The 18,056-nt window shown below is 39.8% G+C and overlaps 1 protein-coding gene across 4 annotated transcripts; it reads right to left on the bottom strand.

Annotated features, from left to right (window-relative positions):
* Nucleotides 1-2,887: 2,887 nt before the first annotated feature.
* Nucleotides 2,888-16,547, bottom strand: mocs1 (molybdenum cofactor synthesis 1). Of its 4 annotated transcripts, none has more exons than XM_046062730.1 (11): nt 16,259-16,547; nt 14,289-14,400; nt 12,366-12,533; nt 10,127-10,291; nt 8,882-8,943; nt 8,119-8,230; nt 7,467-7,579; nt 6,542-6,652; nt 6,193-6,313; nt 6,045-6,092; nt 2,888-5,847 (listed from the first exon to the last, which is right to left on the bottom strand). In XM_046062730.1, the coding sequence occupies exons 1-11, from the start codon at nt 16,469-16,471 to the stop codon at nt 4,712-4,714; spliced, it is 2,361 nt and encodes a 786-aa protein (XP_045918686.1). In that variant the 5' UTR covers nt 16,472-16,547; the 3' UTR covers nt 2,888-4,711. The 4 variants fall into 4 exon arrangements, with proteins under 4 accessions (XP_045918686.1, XP_045918687.1, XP_045918690.1 ...); XM_046062731.1 differs by having other exon boundaries at nt 2,888-5,829; XM_046062734.1 differs by having other exon boundaries at nt 5,694-5,829; nt 6,030-6,092.
* Between the last annotated feature and the right edge of the window lie 1,509 nt (nt 16,548-18,056).

Below are 18,056 nucleotides of genomic sequence, written 5' to 3'. Positions count from 1 at the left end.
GGGGGGGGGGGGGGGGGGGGGGGGGGGGGGGGGGGGGGGGGGGGAGGCAATCCCAGCTGACATCGGGTGAAAAGCGGGGTACACCCTGGACAGGTCACCAGTCAATGATAGATATGAGAATGATATCCATCTTTTTTATCTAACTCTACCACTAAGTGGTCTACACTGATCTATGAATCAATATCTGTTGTCCACAGCTGCCCTATGCTGTTTAAATCCTTGCAGGCAACTGAAGGCACCTGTACTCCTATTCACGTAGCACCTGCATGACCCAAAATAGCAAGTGCAAGGTGTCTGTGCAGTGCTGGTCAGTGCACTTGCACCATTAAAATAGGACTGTTCTAGTAATTTACCTCCAGTAGTGCTCTCTGCCGTTCAATGAAGAGTAAGTCCCAATTTCTGTCTCTCTTAATGGTCTCTAGGGACAGAGGACAGAGCATTCTTAACACTAACTTAAGGAAACCTTCCATGCCATAAGTAGTCCCTTACAACCTTTTAAATGCTTTGACTCTGCTCCATCTCCACCCACCTTGCTTAATCCTCTTCAGGTCAGGACAGGCTTGTGTTTGTTTAGGGAGAGGTGTGTTATTTTTATATGGTTGTGGAATCTTCATCCTCTCCTGTTTCTCCCCCTCCTCCTCCTCCACCAGCACGTGTCCCACCAGGTCATCTGTCGTAGCCATGAATTGAAGCAGCTCCTGAGCATGGGGGAGGACAACAGTACAATGTCAAACATACATTTTTCACTTTTTTGCAGACAGTGTGTGACACTAGTAATACACATTGGATGTAAAACAGTGTATTATTTGTAGATTAAGTTGTGCTTACACACACCAACCTCTTTTTTGTGCAATTTATCCCTCACTGTGACTGTAGACATGCAGAGGGGACTTTCTGGTACTTTTGACTGGCTCTGTTCTGTCTCCCTCCCTCTCAATTCTACACACAGAATAAATAAAGAAAATGTTTTTGTACCAAACAAACTTTACATATGTCTGCTTTTGTTTTCCAAATATATCACTTTGTCCACTGTTTATCAATCTCTGCAAGTAAAAGCACTGTCGATATCTGAAACAACAAAACTGCCTGACAAAACAAATCTGGTACTCCTGAAAAGTTGAAATTATATGTCATTGAAAAAAATTAAATAATAATAATTGTTTCTTCTTTGTGAAGCACAGCATTATGACAGATGCTTACCTGGTTGTGGTGAAGACATCTCTGAGATTGCTTCTGGCATCTGGTGCTCTACTGGCTCTGTATTTAAAGTGGCAGCAGGTTGCAGAAAGAATGCAAATTTAAACCAATTTGTGGCTTAAAAAACAGCTGCACTGTTTCCCAGTTCATTACAGACTCTAACTCTACCACTAAGTGGTCTACACTTATCTATGAATCAGTATCTGTTGTCCACAGCTTCTTTATGCTGTTTAAATCCTTGCAGGCAACTTCTAGGTCTATTTAGGCTACATATCACATATCTCCTCATAAATGGTTGGCTTAATCGAATTAGCACAAAATTGTAGTCACAGAAATCAAGTTGAAGGAAATAGCGCTGTTCCAGCACAAGAGTAAGTTAGAGGTGTATAGGTTTTAAGTTAGCTAACTTAACGTTAGCCAATCTTTAAAACTTAACGTTAACGTTTAGCCTCATAGTTTTGGTCCTGGCAGTAACGTTACTAAATAGCTACAGGTTATCACTAAAGAAAATTATTTTAAGCATTTTCCTATTTGATATCGATAATGAACTCGACCTACTCTCTGACATGACCCTTCACAACTTTATCACACCCGAGACTTTAACATTAATGTAGCCTAATGTTAGCTTTTTATATACAGTCTATGGTTAGCTCCAGTTTGTCGACTGTTGCCATGGCAAGGTTGCTTGTAAAATGCCTTATTTACTTTGGACATCATTGCTTCATCAAGACTTGTTGGCCAAATACATTTCATGACAATAATAATAATAATCCCAAAAGTAATTCTACGACCTTTTTAACATATAACAGAGCAAAACTGTCCAATATTAGGATTGGAAAGCTTCTAACTTTAAAAATGATCCTATCTGATTGAAAAAAAATAAATCCCGGACATTGACAAAAGAGTAGAATAAGCTCTTTAGATGCAAGATAATCAATTTATTCTGAATGCACAAGGTGACAAAATGTGACAAAAAACAAAAAAAGCCATTAAAAGTTGTCTTCATTTTGAAAACTAAAAAATATATTGATAAATAGTAACCAACTGAGTTTAATACCTTATTAATAATAGTGAATAGGGCAATATTAACATTTAACTCTAGTTTTTGACATAATTTATGTCCTTAAGCCTCAAAAATACACTTACTATCACAGAAAAGGCCGTCTTTTCCATTTCCCATTTTATTGAATAATAACTGCATTATTTCTGGCAGTGCATCACCATCACTAAAACCAAAGGCTTTTAACATCTTCTCCAGCTTCATCTGCCTGTAGAAAAGCAACACACAGGGTGAGCCAGCAGTCCCCAGTGCTCTGTACCTCATTTTGACTTTTTGGCAAGAATATAGTAGAATTGGCTGCTTTTCCTAAGTGAATTTGTACCTGGACTTTACAGACACCTTCATGGATAGATCCATCATAATTAGATTAGCTACACCCCTGTGAAAATTGAAAATGTGAATTACTACTGTATTTTCTGTTTGTTTTCTCTGTTATTGTGCAGTCTTGACAGTGACACAGAAATTGTGCCCTTTGCATCTGTTTCAGTGTGACATTTAAATGCTGACAGACTGACCAGTACAGTCTTCTCAACCTTAATATAAGTTATGAGGTTTTAAAAAAGTTACTTCATTTACATGACAGTTGTACTTACTCCAAGTATAATCAAATTATTAGAGGGAAGGACAAACTGCTACAGTACATGTTTATTGGCGGACACATGGTTGTATGTACCTCCACCCTGGCCCTCTGAAGGATTGTATGGTAAGGTACTATTTGATATGATTGTAAAATCATCTGAGAGAAAATAAACACGAGGCAATATTGGCATTATCCAAGTAAAATAAGAGACAACTGCAATGGAATCAGAGCAAGCAGCAATATTCATTGTTCAAGGTTAGTTGGACTTGTAAACATAATCAGCCCATAGTCACCGGCGATATAACAAAGTGTGAGAAATCTGTACGTACAGTTATGTGTTTTCATTTCAGACTGGTAAAAACATTAAAAACAACTGCTGCACTTCAGACCTCCAAGCCAGGTGACTGCACCTATCTTGGCAAAAGGTAGTCTCTCAGTGATTCAGAACATGGATACATAACGGTCAACCTGTCTTGGACTGGTAACAGAAATTTTTTTAAAGGAAAGCAAACCTAAGACAATATGATGGATGTTCTCAGGGATAAAAACCTACGAATTGTCTGTTTTCTTTAATTACCAAATATAACACCGTGGAACACACTTTTATGTTGTAACTGACAAAACCTCTGAGCTAGACGCAGAGTGAACAACCATTTGCTAGGTTACAAAAATAGCAATATTCAGTTCTCCAAAGACAACAAGGGAGATCCCCTGTCCTACAGTGCTGACCAGAGACAATCATACCTGCAGTAATACTGACAAAATGAAGGTGACATGCAAAACATGGGAGGGTGCATCTGTTTCTCAAGGCATTTAGACACTTTTTCATATAATTATACATTTTTAGCCAACATCAAATCAAAGAAACACAATCAAGTTCTTTCTGGGGGTAAAGAGGGGGCAAACAAAACACAACTAATAAATGGTGTCACCTTACTCTCATCCCCTACTGTAATGTGGTGTGAGTACAAATATCCAGTGTTTCCAGTATACTACAGAATTAGAAGAATAAAAACTAGATAAAATCCAGTAAATGCCCAAATTCAGAGTAAATTCTTTACTAGTTACAGTAAAATGATGAAAGCAATATCTCTGAGAAAAGTTACATTTCATTCAACTGAAATAACCCTCATACTCAGTGCAATAAATTGTAGAAATCCAAGGCAGGTAAGTAGAGGAACATATAGAGGATGTGATATTTCTGTTAGACCTGATGTCTAGCAGCAGACCTAGGAAAAAGCCACATTGACATTGAAACGTACACTTCTCTGCTCTCATTACTCTGCTGTTGATCCTTTCTGTGACAGCTTCATTCTAAATGGAAGTATCTATAAAGTTCATGTAGGCCAATAAATATAACTACATTCAATATGTGACCAGCTTTGAGCTTTTTTTTTTTGCTGGAGGACTTCTGGGGAGGCTTGTAAATGTAACACTTGAGTGCCCTCTAGAGACATAAACAAACACTGCAGTCGTCCAATTTGTTCTATGCGTTTCACTTGTTGCACTTGTATCAGATATTTATTACAGGGAATAAATAATCTAATGTATAACACTGGGATGATTTGCGCACCACTGCTAAATTAAAGTTAACATGGACACTGTTGAAACAACATGTTTCATACTGTGACAGATAAAGTAAGGATTGCTGGTAAAATGTCGATGGAGCAGGCAATCAAGTCAGCCACTGGCTGAGTTTGGCAGGATGGGAGAATGTAGGATTTTTTATGTGTTTATAAAATCTTTCACATTATTCTGATGGCATAAATCTTAGTTTGCAGGAAAATATGACAATTCCAGCAAAAATGTGTGCAGTCTTAATGTTGCTTATTAATAGTCACTTTTCCTGGATTAGATTCATTGGTGGGGGGGTCTCAAGTATGACGATGAAAGTCCCTCTTCCCGCCCGTCTTACTGACCAGTTTTACATCCGTGATGATGATGTCATGGCTCACAGCCTTGCACATGTCATAGACAGTCAGCGCTGCAACAGTGACGGCTGTCAAAGCCTCCATCTCAACTCCTGTCCTGCCTGTAGTGCGACACGTTGCTGTGATGACCGCGGCGTTCTGCTGCTCGTCAAGGTCAAACGTGACAGAGGCGTGGTCTAAGGGGAGCGAGTGGCAGAGCGGGATGAGGGCTGAGGTCTGCTTGGAAGCCATGATGCCGGCCAACTGTGCCACGGCCAAGGCGTCACCCTTAGCCAGCTGGTTATCCCGAAGCAGCCCAAAGGCAGTGGGGCCCAAGATGATGGTGGCGCGGGCTGTGGCTATACGACATGTGGGAACTTTCCCCCCTACATCCACCATTGTGGCCCGGCCCTGGGCGTCTGTATGCGTCAGCTGGGCTTTGGTGGCTTCATCCAGGTGAGTGTTGGAGACATTTGTGCCTGACTTGTTCTGATCACTCACAAACTGTTTGACACAGGGGTCTTCGCTGGAACTCTGATTGTGACACAGTCTAACATTGTGGTGTTTAAGATTTATTTTGGCATTCATTAGTAGTGTGCAAAAAGTAGGTGTTCCTGGGGTCCTGAGTAAGTGGCTCTTCAAAGTATCGGGACCCCTGGCTTGTGCGTACCTGAGACGGTCTTCATTAATGTAGCTCATGACATTTGTGCGTGTCGTAAAACTACCAGTCTTAGTGTGACAACTACTGACAGCTTTATCAAACTGAGAGGAGTGAAGGGGTGCTACACTGTGGAGGTTGTCTGTCGCATTGGGCTTTAATTTGTTGATATGTGACCTATCATGCGTACCCCCATTTATTAAGGTTGTAGAGCAGCAAAAATGGGCTGCCTGTGTTGAAGCAGCGCAGTCTGGAAGGCACAAAAAACCCTCTTTATACAGGACTCTCCTGCTGTCTGGATGGCACATGTGAGGAGCTGCTGCTGGAGAGAGGAATGTGTTGTTTGTAAGCTGGGAAACAATAGGGAAAGCTCTCAGGCTGTCTTGTGCCTTTGGCTGAGACAAAGGCCTTTGGGATCCGGTGCCTGTTGGAGTCAAGGATACTGTTAAACAAAAAGAAACAATCATATTTAGATGAAGATTCACAGTATTAGTTCAAATGTAAATGTATCTTGAAGATGCATAATTTACTATGAATAGGCAGTGAATGTAGAAAAACAGGTGTACAAATAAATCAGGGCTGAGCAGTGAAAGAACAAACTGAGTGTGAGCGGTTTGTACGTACAGCCATGTCACCCACCAATGAGGATCATAGGTCTGTTCTTCATCTGAGAGATACTGAACATGCCTGAAGATACAAACAGAAAGATATGACATTACAATAGAACTTCAAGCTCCTAAAGAATCTGTGAATATATCCCATAAATCATGTGTGGTAAATAAACTACCTGCGTGTTGTTTCTTCTTCCTGCCCACAGCAGCTCCAATGATTTGCAGTAGCTCTTCATCTGAAGCCCCAGAGCGCAAGATATCTCTCAAGGACACTTCAGAGTTCCCGAACAAACACACCTGAGAGAAAACAGACCAGAGGGAGGACAGATAAGTCATTTAAAACCGAATCATGGATGGTTCCAAACCAAAGAAAGGATGAGATTATTTATACCTAATATGTTAATCTATAATTGTGAGTGGACACACACACACACACACACACACACACACAGTGTGCGCTACATTAACACAAAAACAGACCTCACGAACAACCCCTTGAAGCTTAACAAAGAACTGCAGCTTTACCTTGAGGTTGCCATCTGCAGTGATGCGCAAGCGGTTGCAGGAGCCACAGAAATGGTCAGACATGGAGGTGATGAAGCCCACCTGACCTTTGAAACCTGGCACTTTAAATGTCTGTTATATGACAGAAAACAGTGTCAAAAAGTTATCCCTAACAATAATTTCTTTAAAAAAAGAAGTGCTTGATTTGGCGCTGACACATGTTTTTCCTCAGATCTGGCTATGAATAAGATTTGTCAGAAGATTGTGACTGTTGATTTCAGTTTTCTTATGCCCAACTAATTAATAAACTAATAATTCAAGGTGTTTTCAAAGTGGAGCCGGGTCCCCCCAGGGAGGTTCCAAACAGTTTCAGGGGAGGCTTAGTGAATGGAAGTGAAGAAATATCACATTACTCATTACATTATTATTAGTTATCAAAAAGGAGATCACATAAAATAGCTTAAATGTGCGTGATTTGGTTAAAGAGAGAGTTCAGTAAGGAATCTGACTGTTTGTCCAGAATGTGTCAGAAATTAATAAACAGTACTAGGCTACCTTGGCTCAAAAGTTGAGTGTCTATAGGATCATATAACATAATGATCCTATAGGCATCCAGGAACTGAACAAATCAAAGCAAGCTCTATCTTAGACGCCACAGTCTCAGACTTTGAAAACCCCTACCATATTGTAAAGTTTGAATGACTTAACAGGTGATCAGAAGGAATCAATAATATGCCGGAGGGAAGTTTCAACTGTCAAAACAATATTTCATAGAAACAATCTAAATAATGCACACTAGTTTAAACAAGAATGAAGGGTGCTAACATCATCTTCAGTTATTTTTCAGGAAAATCAGGATGCTAAATAAATCATCTTTGGCAGTCTCCCAGCTCCTGAAAGGAGGAAATTAATACTTCAGAAATATAGACCAGTAAAAAACACTGACCTTGGCAGTGTCCGTGTGTCCAGTTTGAAGCATTTCCAAATTGGGCCACTGCTGCTTGATGCGGTCCAGCATCTCCTGGTAACTCACCATCTTCTTAAAGTTCCACTTGTTGCCTTCAGAGTGGAGAAGAAGCAGCGTGGGTCAGAATAGGGTGCAGCATATCACAAGCTGACCGACAATCCCACAACCAGTGACTTTTGTGTTTAGTAGCATGTCCGTAATGTTTCTGCATGCAAAACTGAAGAGAAACTATTGTCTTCAGAAGGAAAGGGGATGAAAAGGGGCATATTTAACACTTAAACACAATATAAACCTCACACTGAGCTGAGTGGTCAACATGTTATACCATGATAAAACACTGCATTCATTTTAATTATACCATTTTATTGTTGTTACTTGGCTCTTAAGAATTACCTGTATAGAACACTGTATAGTAAATATTCAACTGGATTTCTTTAGACCTGCTGCAGCAGCAATGGGCATTGTAGGCAGAATTATACAGCATTTTCCATACTGCATTCATATTTAAATATGTTTACATGTCTAGACAATGTATAAATAATGCATGAAAAAGGCCCAGTAACATAATCTGACTCTTCAGATACCTTTTGCAGATTTGTGTAATAGGACATCGTGGGAAGTGAGCACTCACCATCGAAGGGCATGTACTCAATGAAGCGCACCTCCAGAGGCTTCTTCTCTGTCAGCGCCACAAAATCTAGCAGCTCATCCTCATTGAGGCCTCGCATGACCACACAGTTAACCTACAGAGGGCAGCAGACAACAACAGGCCAGTGATGACATGTAGCTGTTACAAGACTTTTCCATTTGATGAAATAAAAGTGCCTGTGGTGCTGTCTTGTTGTCTTTAGGATCTGACAAAGAATGTGAAGCAGCAACAGTAATCCTGCAGTTTTCTTCCATATCTGAACTATTCCTCAATCAGTCTTTCTCTTCTAAAGATGGATACTATAAAAAGATACCATAAACTCCAGCGTTAGTTTGCACAGTGATTCTCCAACGTTTTGTGAGCACAATGTCAGGGCGTGGATAAAATATTACATTTAGTATTCTGCAACAGCGTTTAGGCATAAAGAGGAATATTTTGCATTACTCCAATAATAAATACACCTATCCATTAATATTTAAAAACATTAAAAACCATGATTGAGAGACCCTTATCACTACTGATTCCAAAAATTTCACTAAAAATAGTTCTTGGTCACATTTTAGCATCAAGTCTTCTTATTTATTCCAATTATGTTTCAGTTTTGAAGTAAAAATCCTCCATACTGGATATCCATCAGTTACAAACAAACAAAAAAATACACACAAAAAGACACTTTTTTCTAATTTAACAAAAATATAGTTAACATTTCTAGGTCAACAAAAGTTTAAAAAGGCAAACAAAATACCTTGACAGGGTTGTAGCCCATTTCGATGGCTTTATCAATGCCCTCCATGACCTTGTGAAACCCTGGAAAAAAGAAATAGAAATTGAAGATGAAATGTTTCAACTTTTGCAATTAACAGATTAATTATACCTTGATTATCTATGAATTCTCTGTTCATCTGAGGTGAAGATGGCGTGTGATTGGAGGGAAGCTTTGCAACTTTTCTCTGTTCTCTTTAACATCTGACTAAGCCCATGCTATGCCACAAACCACTTATTTATAAACATCTACAACTAATCCCTCAGCAACAGCCAGAGCTTTTTTAACTGCAAACAGTCAAGGACAGGCTCCTCTTTTGTTTTCATCTCCACAAAACCCACAAATCCAGATAGACTTACACTGGCCTGCGGGCTTTTCTGTAGGAGGTTAGATTCATGTTTCATCTAGGATTTTCATAATTGCAATTAAATGCAACTTAAAATCCTAAATAAGCTTACTGAAGGCTAAGAGATAACTTTTTTTAGGCTGTATATACAGACCTAATGTCTGCTAACCCTTTAAACTTAAGACAAACACATGACAGTACTGGCATCTCTCCTTTTTCTCTCCTTCATTTGATCTCAGTCGGCCCATCTGTGTCTACCTTCCGTACACCAACCACCCAGAGCTCTGCCCTGCTGTCACCTCCACTCCATGTGCGTTTACAGCTTCCAGGCTCGTTCGGTAACCTAGTGGCATTGACCCACAACAATAGCGACATATACACACTATTGATTTAAGCTATCAACAACTTGTGGTTTTGGATGGACAAGAAGAACCGCAACAGCAAAACCAAGCTAACACAGTTACACCATTTTCTAGACATAATGGCTCTAAACAGTCTCGAAACTTGAGGACTAAACACCAGCTACTTGGAGTGTGATGAAAACTTTGCATTGAGACAGGACTCCAGCAATGACAATATACAACTTCACATTCATCACACAAGCCACAGTTAAGCAGTTAAGCACACTTAAACTACAGCATCAAACTGACACTCTTATTACATTGAATGGCTGTGGCTCAGAAGGTAGAATTGCTCGTGATGGTCAGGCCAGCACCTTGCACGGTAAGATCACTGGCATCGGTAAGTGAATGTGTTTGTGAATGGGTGAATGAGAGGCAAAATTGTAAAGCGCTTTGTATAAAACCATTTACATTGTAAGCTTCAATAACTTAAACTTTTTTTTTTGCAGCCGACATTATGGGTCAAATACTTTCTCGTACCTTTCCGCCTGACGATAAACTCAAATTTGGCAGGGACCAGTGAATCCAGGCTGATGTTAACCAGGTCGAGGCCAGCATCTTTCAGCTTAGGCAGAAGCCTGGCCAAGTTCATGCCGTTGGTTGTCACTGCAATGGCTTTCAGGCCTTCCAACTTCCTAAGTTCTGCTGTAGAAGGAGAAACATGGGAACAAGGAAGAGAAAGAAAAGACAGAGAGAAAACTGTAATGCTAAATGTTTACATCCAGTATATGTATGCCTGGTGTAACTGTTGCATAGCTATCTGAGCTAACTCACAAAACTTAAGTTAGCCCCTTTAGATTGAAGAGTGAAAGTGGTAATAAGAAAATAGCTGACGTATCTGACCTGGCAGTTGATCAAGTTCTGTTTAATATTGACATACAGTAAATTGGGACAATTTTGAAAGGGGTACTCTACCAATACAGCATTGCACTTATGTAACATTGTTAGACTCATGGACAGTTTAAATTGATCAAAAACATTCTGCACAACCAAAGATATAGATTTTTTTCTTCTTCCTTGTCAAAACACAATGCAACTGTTGGGAGATTTGGGCACATTACGCTAGTAGAGGCTAATGTATCCTCGAGCTGTCTCGTCCAGAGCTGGGGTGCAGGCTACATTTTTTTAATTTAATTTTTATTTAACCTTTATTTATTCAAGTATATATACTAGATATACCCAGTACAACCGCAGCCTGGTCTGCAGGCCACTGAGCAGATGGAGCAGTTGGGGTCAGGGCTTTGCTCAAGGGCACCTCATTGGTGGTAAATGAGGGAGGGCACTGTTTGTTTTACTTTGCACATCCAGATTTATCCTGCCGGTCTGGGGATTGAACCCGTCTCCTGGTCACAAGCTCACTTCTCTAACCTTTGAGCCACCACTGCCCCCTATAGAGGTCTGGTAAACTTACTTCTATTGAACTCAACACCCGAGATTTTCTCATTTTAAAACTAGTACTCTTCAGCCCCAACCAACGCTGACTAAAGTGACATCACTTGAGGCAATTTATCAGACAGCTCCCTCTGAAAACACAATGTTTGTTCACATATGCACAAATAGTAAGTAAGTACCAAACCTGTGAACAGACTCTGGTGGCAAAAAAGCGGAGTTCCCCTTTAATTTACAAAAAAAATAAATACATACACCTCAAATTACAAGTTATGCTTATAATGTCAGACTTAATTAGTTAATACTGTTGGTCAGGTTAGCTTAAGCAGAGTATTTCCCACTCACTCTCAACTGCATGAGAATTGCATATGAAGACATAAAGTAAGTAACACCTACATTACAAAAGATTGGCAGTTAGCTAGGTCCCCTAAAACTAGGGGACCTAGCTAACCTATGTATAATATGTATAATGTATAACTTCATGTAAGCACCATGACATTTAAAAATGGACCCCAACACCAATCCTTCGGCCAAGGTTTAAACCAGGTTTAAGAAAAACAGTGCATTGTCAGAAAAGAACAACAAACAGAGGAAATTAAAAATCCGGATAAAGTTTCCTCTTAATGCAAATGTTTCACTCCAGTAAAATTTAATGAGGGACATGTGAGGTCACAGTGGTGGCTTATCACATGACACAGTTTTTCTACAAAGACATTACCCATTGGTCACACCACATTGCTTTGTCCGTTCATATGTCATGGTTTAATGTTGCTGCCACAAGCACCTTTAGTCTCAGAACATCTTCAGTGGTCGAGGGTTGAGTGGTTCAGCGGTTAATCTACAAATCAGGCTGTAAAAATTAAAGTGATGTAATAATACGTCATAAAACTAAGCACACAGCTGTGGTGTAACAAATCGTTGTCCCTTCCACACCTACTGTATATCTTAAGCTGAAGGCATGCATGGAAAATCAGCCCTGCTCCTCACTCAGAAAAGCTCTAGTCTAGTCAACCGAGTTAGAACATGAATCACTGATGCCTTGGATACCAAATGCTGAATCATTCCTCTTAACTGTCACTACATCCACTTAGGCATATTGTAAATTGCATAAAGCAGCTTGTGTGCACCACAACAGCTTTCTATTCCTGACTCTAAGATTTTTTTTAAAAGAAAACGCAATCTTAAGGCTTAGTGGACACACCCATGTTTCCATATAAATGATAGTGAATTAATGTGACTGGCAGCATACCAGAATCACAAAGGACAACACACCTTAATACAAGTTACATTAACAAGCCACTATCAGCTACATTTCCCCCTAGTTCCTTACTGATGATATCCAGCACATCAGGTCTGATGAGGGGCTCTCCTCCAGTGAGGCGGATTTTCTCCACCCCCTCCTGGACGAAGAGGCGAGCCAGGGTCAGTACCTCCGAGGTGGAAAGCAGCTGGCCCCGTGGTGTAAGCTTCACCCCCTCCTCCGGCATGCAGTACTGACCTGAAAATGGGAAGAGAATAAAATGGTTATTAAAATTAATCTAGCCTTATAAAATCCTTCTGTTTGATGATTTTCCTCTGCTCACCATTTACCTGAATATTTTGAAAGAATGCAGTCAATACAAAAATCAATACACTTCTCATACAACAATATATTAAATGAAAATGATTGTGCTGTCGCTCTAATCCTTTTTCCAGAGAATGACTGCATGTCACTGAGTTATTAACTTCTCTAATGTGTTAAAGGACATTATCGGTTGTCATTAGTGTATGTTCCTTACTGTTGAGATTATACTGCGCCTAGTGATGAACAGGTTTATCTGACCTGCACCAGTTTAGAGCCGATGCTGCCTAAACAATGTTAGCATTATGGCTGTGTAACTATCGCTTTGAATAAAGACGGGCAAGGCAATATAGCACACCAAAGCCTTCGGCTTGTTCCATTATCCAACTTGTACAATGGAAATTTAGGCAGCATCGGCTCTGGAAAAATGAACTCAAATGGGTCAACATACATTTGAATTAGCACAAGTAGGAAAATTTAATTAGGTAATAGCACCTAATCCGCCATTTTTCATCATACAATGTTAACAACTGCAGATGAATTATACTTCATGCACGGACCGCAATCCTGGGACCGCAGTTCTAGGACCCTAGTTCTTTTGCGACAGCGCCATCTAGTGGAGTGGTGGTGGCAATGCACAGCAACACGAAGGAGGTTAACCCCGTCTGCTAGCACATCGGCCATGAGGCCGATGTGCGCAGCTGTAGAGTTAACCGGTCAACATGCATATAAACAATAACTTTATAGGCACACACTCGGTGGTGGTTGTGGTAAGGATAATTGTCTTCGGGGGGCTGTAAAGAGTAACATAGCTAGGTAGCCGGTCAGCTAGCTGGCAGTATCAAAGTAAACAAGGGTCCTGGAATTGCAGTTCCGGACCTACAGAAAATTCTTGGTCTAGTAAACCTTAAAAAATAAATACATAAATAACAGACATAGTATGAAAAGAGGACTGTCGTTACTTTATTATTATTGTTATTATTATTATTATTATTATTATTATTAGACATTACATTGTTAGTTTACAGTTGTGGTTACAATACTTGCTTTCTATTGCTTTTATTTTATATTATTCTTATTTATGCACAATATATCAAAGCAAATTAATTGTAAGTTTAAACTTGGCAATAAACCTGATCTGAGCATTTTATTTTGCGTGATAAAGCTGGCTGTTATTTTGGAGCTCTGCAGGCAGCCTCTGTGCTGGGGGTATTGCGCAGTCCTGCGATAGTCATTTCCGGTTAGTGCACCACAGCAGTGTTTGATTTGAGACACTACCCTGTCGAAATTAACACACTAAGCAAGTAAGTACATAGTGTACGCAGTGTACTGCATGTTAGTATACTCAAGGAAGTACCCAAATTTAGACACAGCAAAAATCTCATGATGCTTGGAATGAGTGTTCTTCAATCACATGACAAAAGTTCTGCAGTCTTGTCAACAAGCAGCCCACTGCTATAGCAACTTTGAATCCCCACCAGCTTCAGAAGTTTTTCTGCAGCTGATCTCGACCTCTAAAGGGAAAATGGCATTTCCATGAAGATCAGAGAAATCAGTAATAGTTGTGGTGGTGAAAGTGGTTATAGTAGCAGCAGCAGATTTATTATTACTGAATGTGGTTTCTTCAAGTATCTTCTTCAAAATAAGCATCAGGAAACATAAACCAAAGTGGCTGAGGACACATCTACTCACAGCGCAGGTTGCATTTCTCAGTCAGGGAGATTCGCAGGTAGCTGTGCCTCCGGCCAAAGTTGTCAGTCAAAAAGGCTGAAAAGGGTAGTATGCTGTGGTCTCTGACTCTCTCCTGCGGATACAGACAACAAGAACATGCCACAGTGTAACTGATGTGACACATAAACAATGGCATTACTATGTCTTTTTTCGCAATATTATTTTGCATCAAAATCAAGATTTCTTCTGTTGTTAAATAAACATTTATGTTATCGACATTTATGTACCGTCAAAGAATATTGGTGCCTTGGTCTGAGGCTGAATCTGCAGGGACACCGATTTTAAAACCATCTATAGTTTTTGCATGATACAAAACACTTTTACACTATTTCTGGGATAAGCCTGACTTGGCAACATTTAAATAAAACTATCAACACATTAAAAGGCTTCGCTAAGTCAGATACACTGAGGGAGTTGCACATGGCTTTTTGAATGGCACATGACCTTTGACTGTCAAAGGTGGGCCGCTGTTATGTCAACCGTTATCAGTTGAAATCCAAGCACGTGACTCTGCGGTAGGTTAAACACACTAACGTTAATCACAGGACCCAGCAAGATTCAGAATATCTATGCATCCTTGTGTATTTGTATGTAGAAAACAGTCACCTATATATATATATATATATTTATTATGATTCTAAAAGCCCCAAACTCATTTCAACAACAGCCATTTTTGCTTCTCAGAAAGACCTTTGACAACACTTGAACACAATGAACTAGGAAAATATTTTTCCTAGTTCATTCACCCCATCATTCAGTACAAGAACCTAAACCAGGCAGTCTCAATGCACTTCATATACAGTAGGTCTAGACTGTACTGTTTATAATGTTATTTAGAACCAACAATTCCCACTATGAACAAGCACTTGGCGACAGTGGCAAGGACCAACTCCCTTTTAACAAGCCACACAGAGATGCAAAGGTGTCATCTACACAAGGACATTTTTGAAATGGCTGATTTTGTTTTTGATTTTTGACTTTTTTTTAAAGCATTTGTTATAAGTGAAAAATAGCTTGCAACAACAAACGTTAAATAACAAATGAAAATGCTTGCAAAACATGCAATGTTGCAAATGCAATAATAATAGTAATATAGAAGAAACAACTGTGCAATGTCTATGTGCAATCACTAGCTTACAAAAAAGTAAGCTAGTGATTACTGCATTATATTTCATTTATTACATTTATATTTTGAAATGTCACCTGCCTGCCACCTGAATTTTGTGTTTCCCTTAATATAAATAAAGACATTTACACCATAAACTGGTGCAGAAAATGTTTTCAGAATGCAGTAAATTAAGTGTATAATGCTCCAAATCTGATGGGGGAGGGACCCCAGACGCCCCACTCATATATTTCAGTATTGAATATTCAAAGTTAGTGTTAAAATATCTTCTCGTGACCCAACCTAAATATAAACCTACATTTGTGTTTAAAGGAAATAAAGTTTTCCGGCTGATGGAAGTAAGTTTAGTTCCTCAGGGCACATTATGAGATCATTTTAAATCTCAGCAACCTTTTGCAAATTATTGATAAAAGCAGCTGAGGTAACTTAGTGATGATGAGGATTGTAACTTACTGTACAGAATCCTTTGTAATGAATTAGAAGTAATAAAGGGAAAACATGTACGGTGTAAAATGGATATTCCTGGTGTCCTCCAGTGTTCCGGGCATTAACTTGCTGGTTTAATATGTAACGCTAGGCTAATCTCTAACAGAGTTAGCTGCTAGTTTAGCCTTTATCGGGCCCTTAAGTGGACAGAGGTTGTGGCTAAGCTATGTACAAACAGACACAACTCCTCACCTCACCTTCCTTCATTTATTAACGTCCACTAATGTTAGCTAATAATCCAGCAATTAGCCCGTGATTAATTACACATTCGCGGTGAAAACCCCAGCACCAAGTATAACTTGGCGATGTCAGTATTTACCTCTCTTGACCTGGTTTTCAGAGATGCGGCGAAGTTGGGAGTCGCGTTAGATAAAGTCGAGTTTCCAAGTTCAAGCTCATTTTCCTTGTGCGTAGCACTGGAATAGAGTCGCTGGGTGTTCCCATTTACGCACTGTGCGAAGAGTTTTCTGAAATGAGTTAAACTGCTATGACCGTCAAATAAACGGCAGCACATGCTAGCGTGAGTGGCCATGTTATTATTTTCTGACAGCTCCGGGGTTGTTACGGGTTCTTGGCGAGCTCTCCGCAGTAAAACATGTCAGGTAACCCGAGGACTGGGAGGGGAGTATCAGAGCCAGGGTTACGTCAGCCAATCGTGTCAACATACGCAAAGGCTGGTGTATGACGGGTAGTGTAGTCCGGGGAGGAGCTGTTAATCTGTGGCCATTCATGTGATATGGGGCCCCGGGATATAGCTGCCAGGTTTGCCCATTCGTTAATCAAACCTTGAGCTCTACTGGAATCGCATGAGTGCGGTTGCATGGACCTTGCAACAGCTGGCCACATTTTCTCCCCATGCCTTTCTTTATACATTAAGAACTTTAAGAGCCAAATCAGTGGACATCCTAGAACCCATGTCCTCTGTGCAGTCACCAAGCACCATAGTTGACTTGAAAGGGGCTCAGCCATGCATGCTGAGTTCGGGTTTTATTGGATAATATAAATTAGTAATTTGCTTTCCATTCAGAGAATAATTAAAGAAATAATAGGAAAACTGGAAGGAGTGTCCCCGTCCTCCTTTACAATGTTCCTCTACCTAATGTTCATCAACCCCTGTGGCAAATCGACCATGGGGACCCTACATGGTGTCACAATATCAGGTAGTTAGGTCACACTTGAGCCAACTCTGTTCACTATGAGAAACAGTTGAAATCTCCCACAAAGATAGTAAGTGGACACTTGACTTGAGATTATTGATGTAATGAGCTTTAAATATATTCCTTGAGCTTTTTTTTTTCCAGAGCCCAGTTTGCGCCTTGTATCATTTGACCACAGACAAACATGCGTTGACATGATCCTGATATCATGTGACTAAAATGTTATACTTAGGTCATGCGATAACAACTGAACCTTCTCCAGGACAATTCATTCATTACGTTCTTTAAAGAGGGCCAAGAGATGTGGTTGAAAGCTGTGGAAAATTTCCAGTAAGTGGACCTTGTAGTGGACTACAATAATAAAGCTACAAGCTCATTGTCATGTTTTAAAATTACTACATGAACACTATGCTCAAACAAACAAAAAACATATTCATCGTTTGATTTGAAACACTTTTGATGTGATCAAGAAAGTCACTTTTTCACAGTACAGACTAGAAAGCAGTTTCACTCCAACAAAAATATTTATTGGAAGACTGGATGGATTATGGCACAAAGTGGCCCTGGGCAGAGAAATGTAAAAGGCGCCCTCTCCTACATACCATAATAACCTACCCCAATAAATGTCAAATAAATATCAGATCAGACTTGATATTGATAGGTATCAATGAAGTGATTGGGTGACTTACCTTTATGTACTGTACTGTGCCATTTTTATCACCACTGTCTTGTGAGTGGGAGGAGACTGTTTGTAATGCATCATTTATCCACTAGATGGCCATACAATCTTGAATCTTGTTTTTATGGAGTCTGCGCAGCACTGAAGCATTTAGAAGATAAATATCCAGGCTGGCTGGATAAATAGAATAACAAAGAACATTTTGTTATTGGGGTAATATTTTGGAAGAATTTGCATAATCAACATATCTCATAAAAAAGACAATGACAGACTGTCGCTGT

Source organism: Micropterus dolomieu, linkage group LG11 (assembly GCF_021292245.1).
Source record: "Micropterus dolomieu isolate WLL.071019.BEF.003 ecotype Adirondacks linkage group LG11, ASM2129224v1, whole genome shotgun sequence".
Lineage (NCBI taxonomy): Eukaryota > Metazoa > Chordata > Actinopteri > Centrarchiformes > Centrarchidae > Micropterus > Micropterus dolomieu.
Note: the sequence above shows the minus strand (reverse complement) of the source record. Positions and strands in the feature narration are given on the sequence as shown.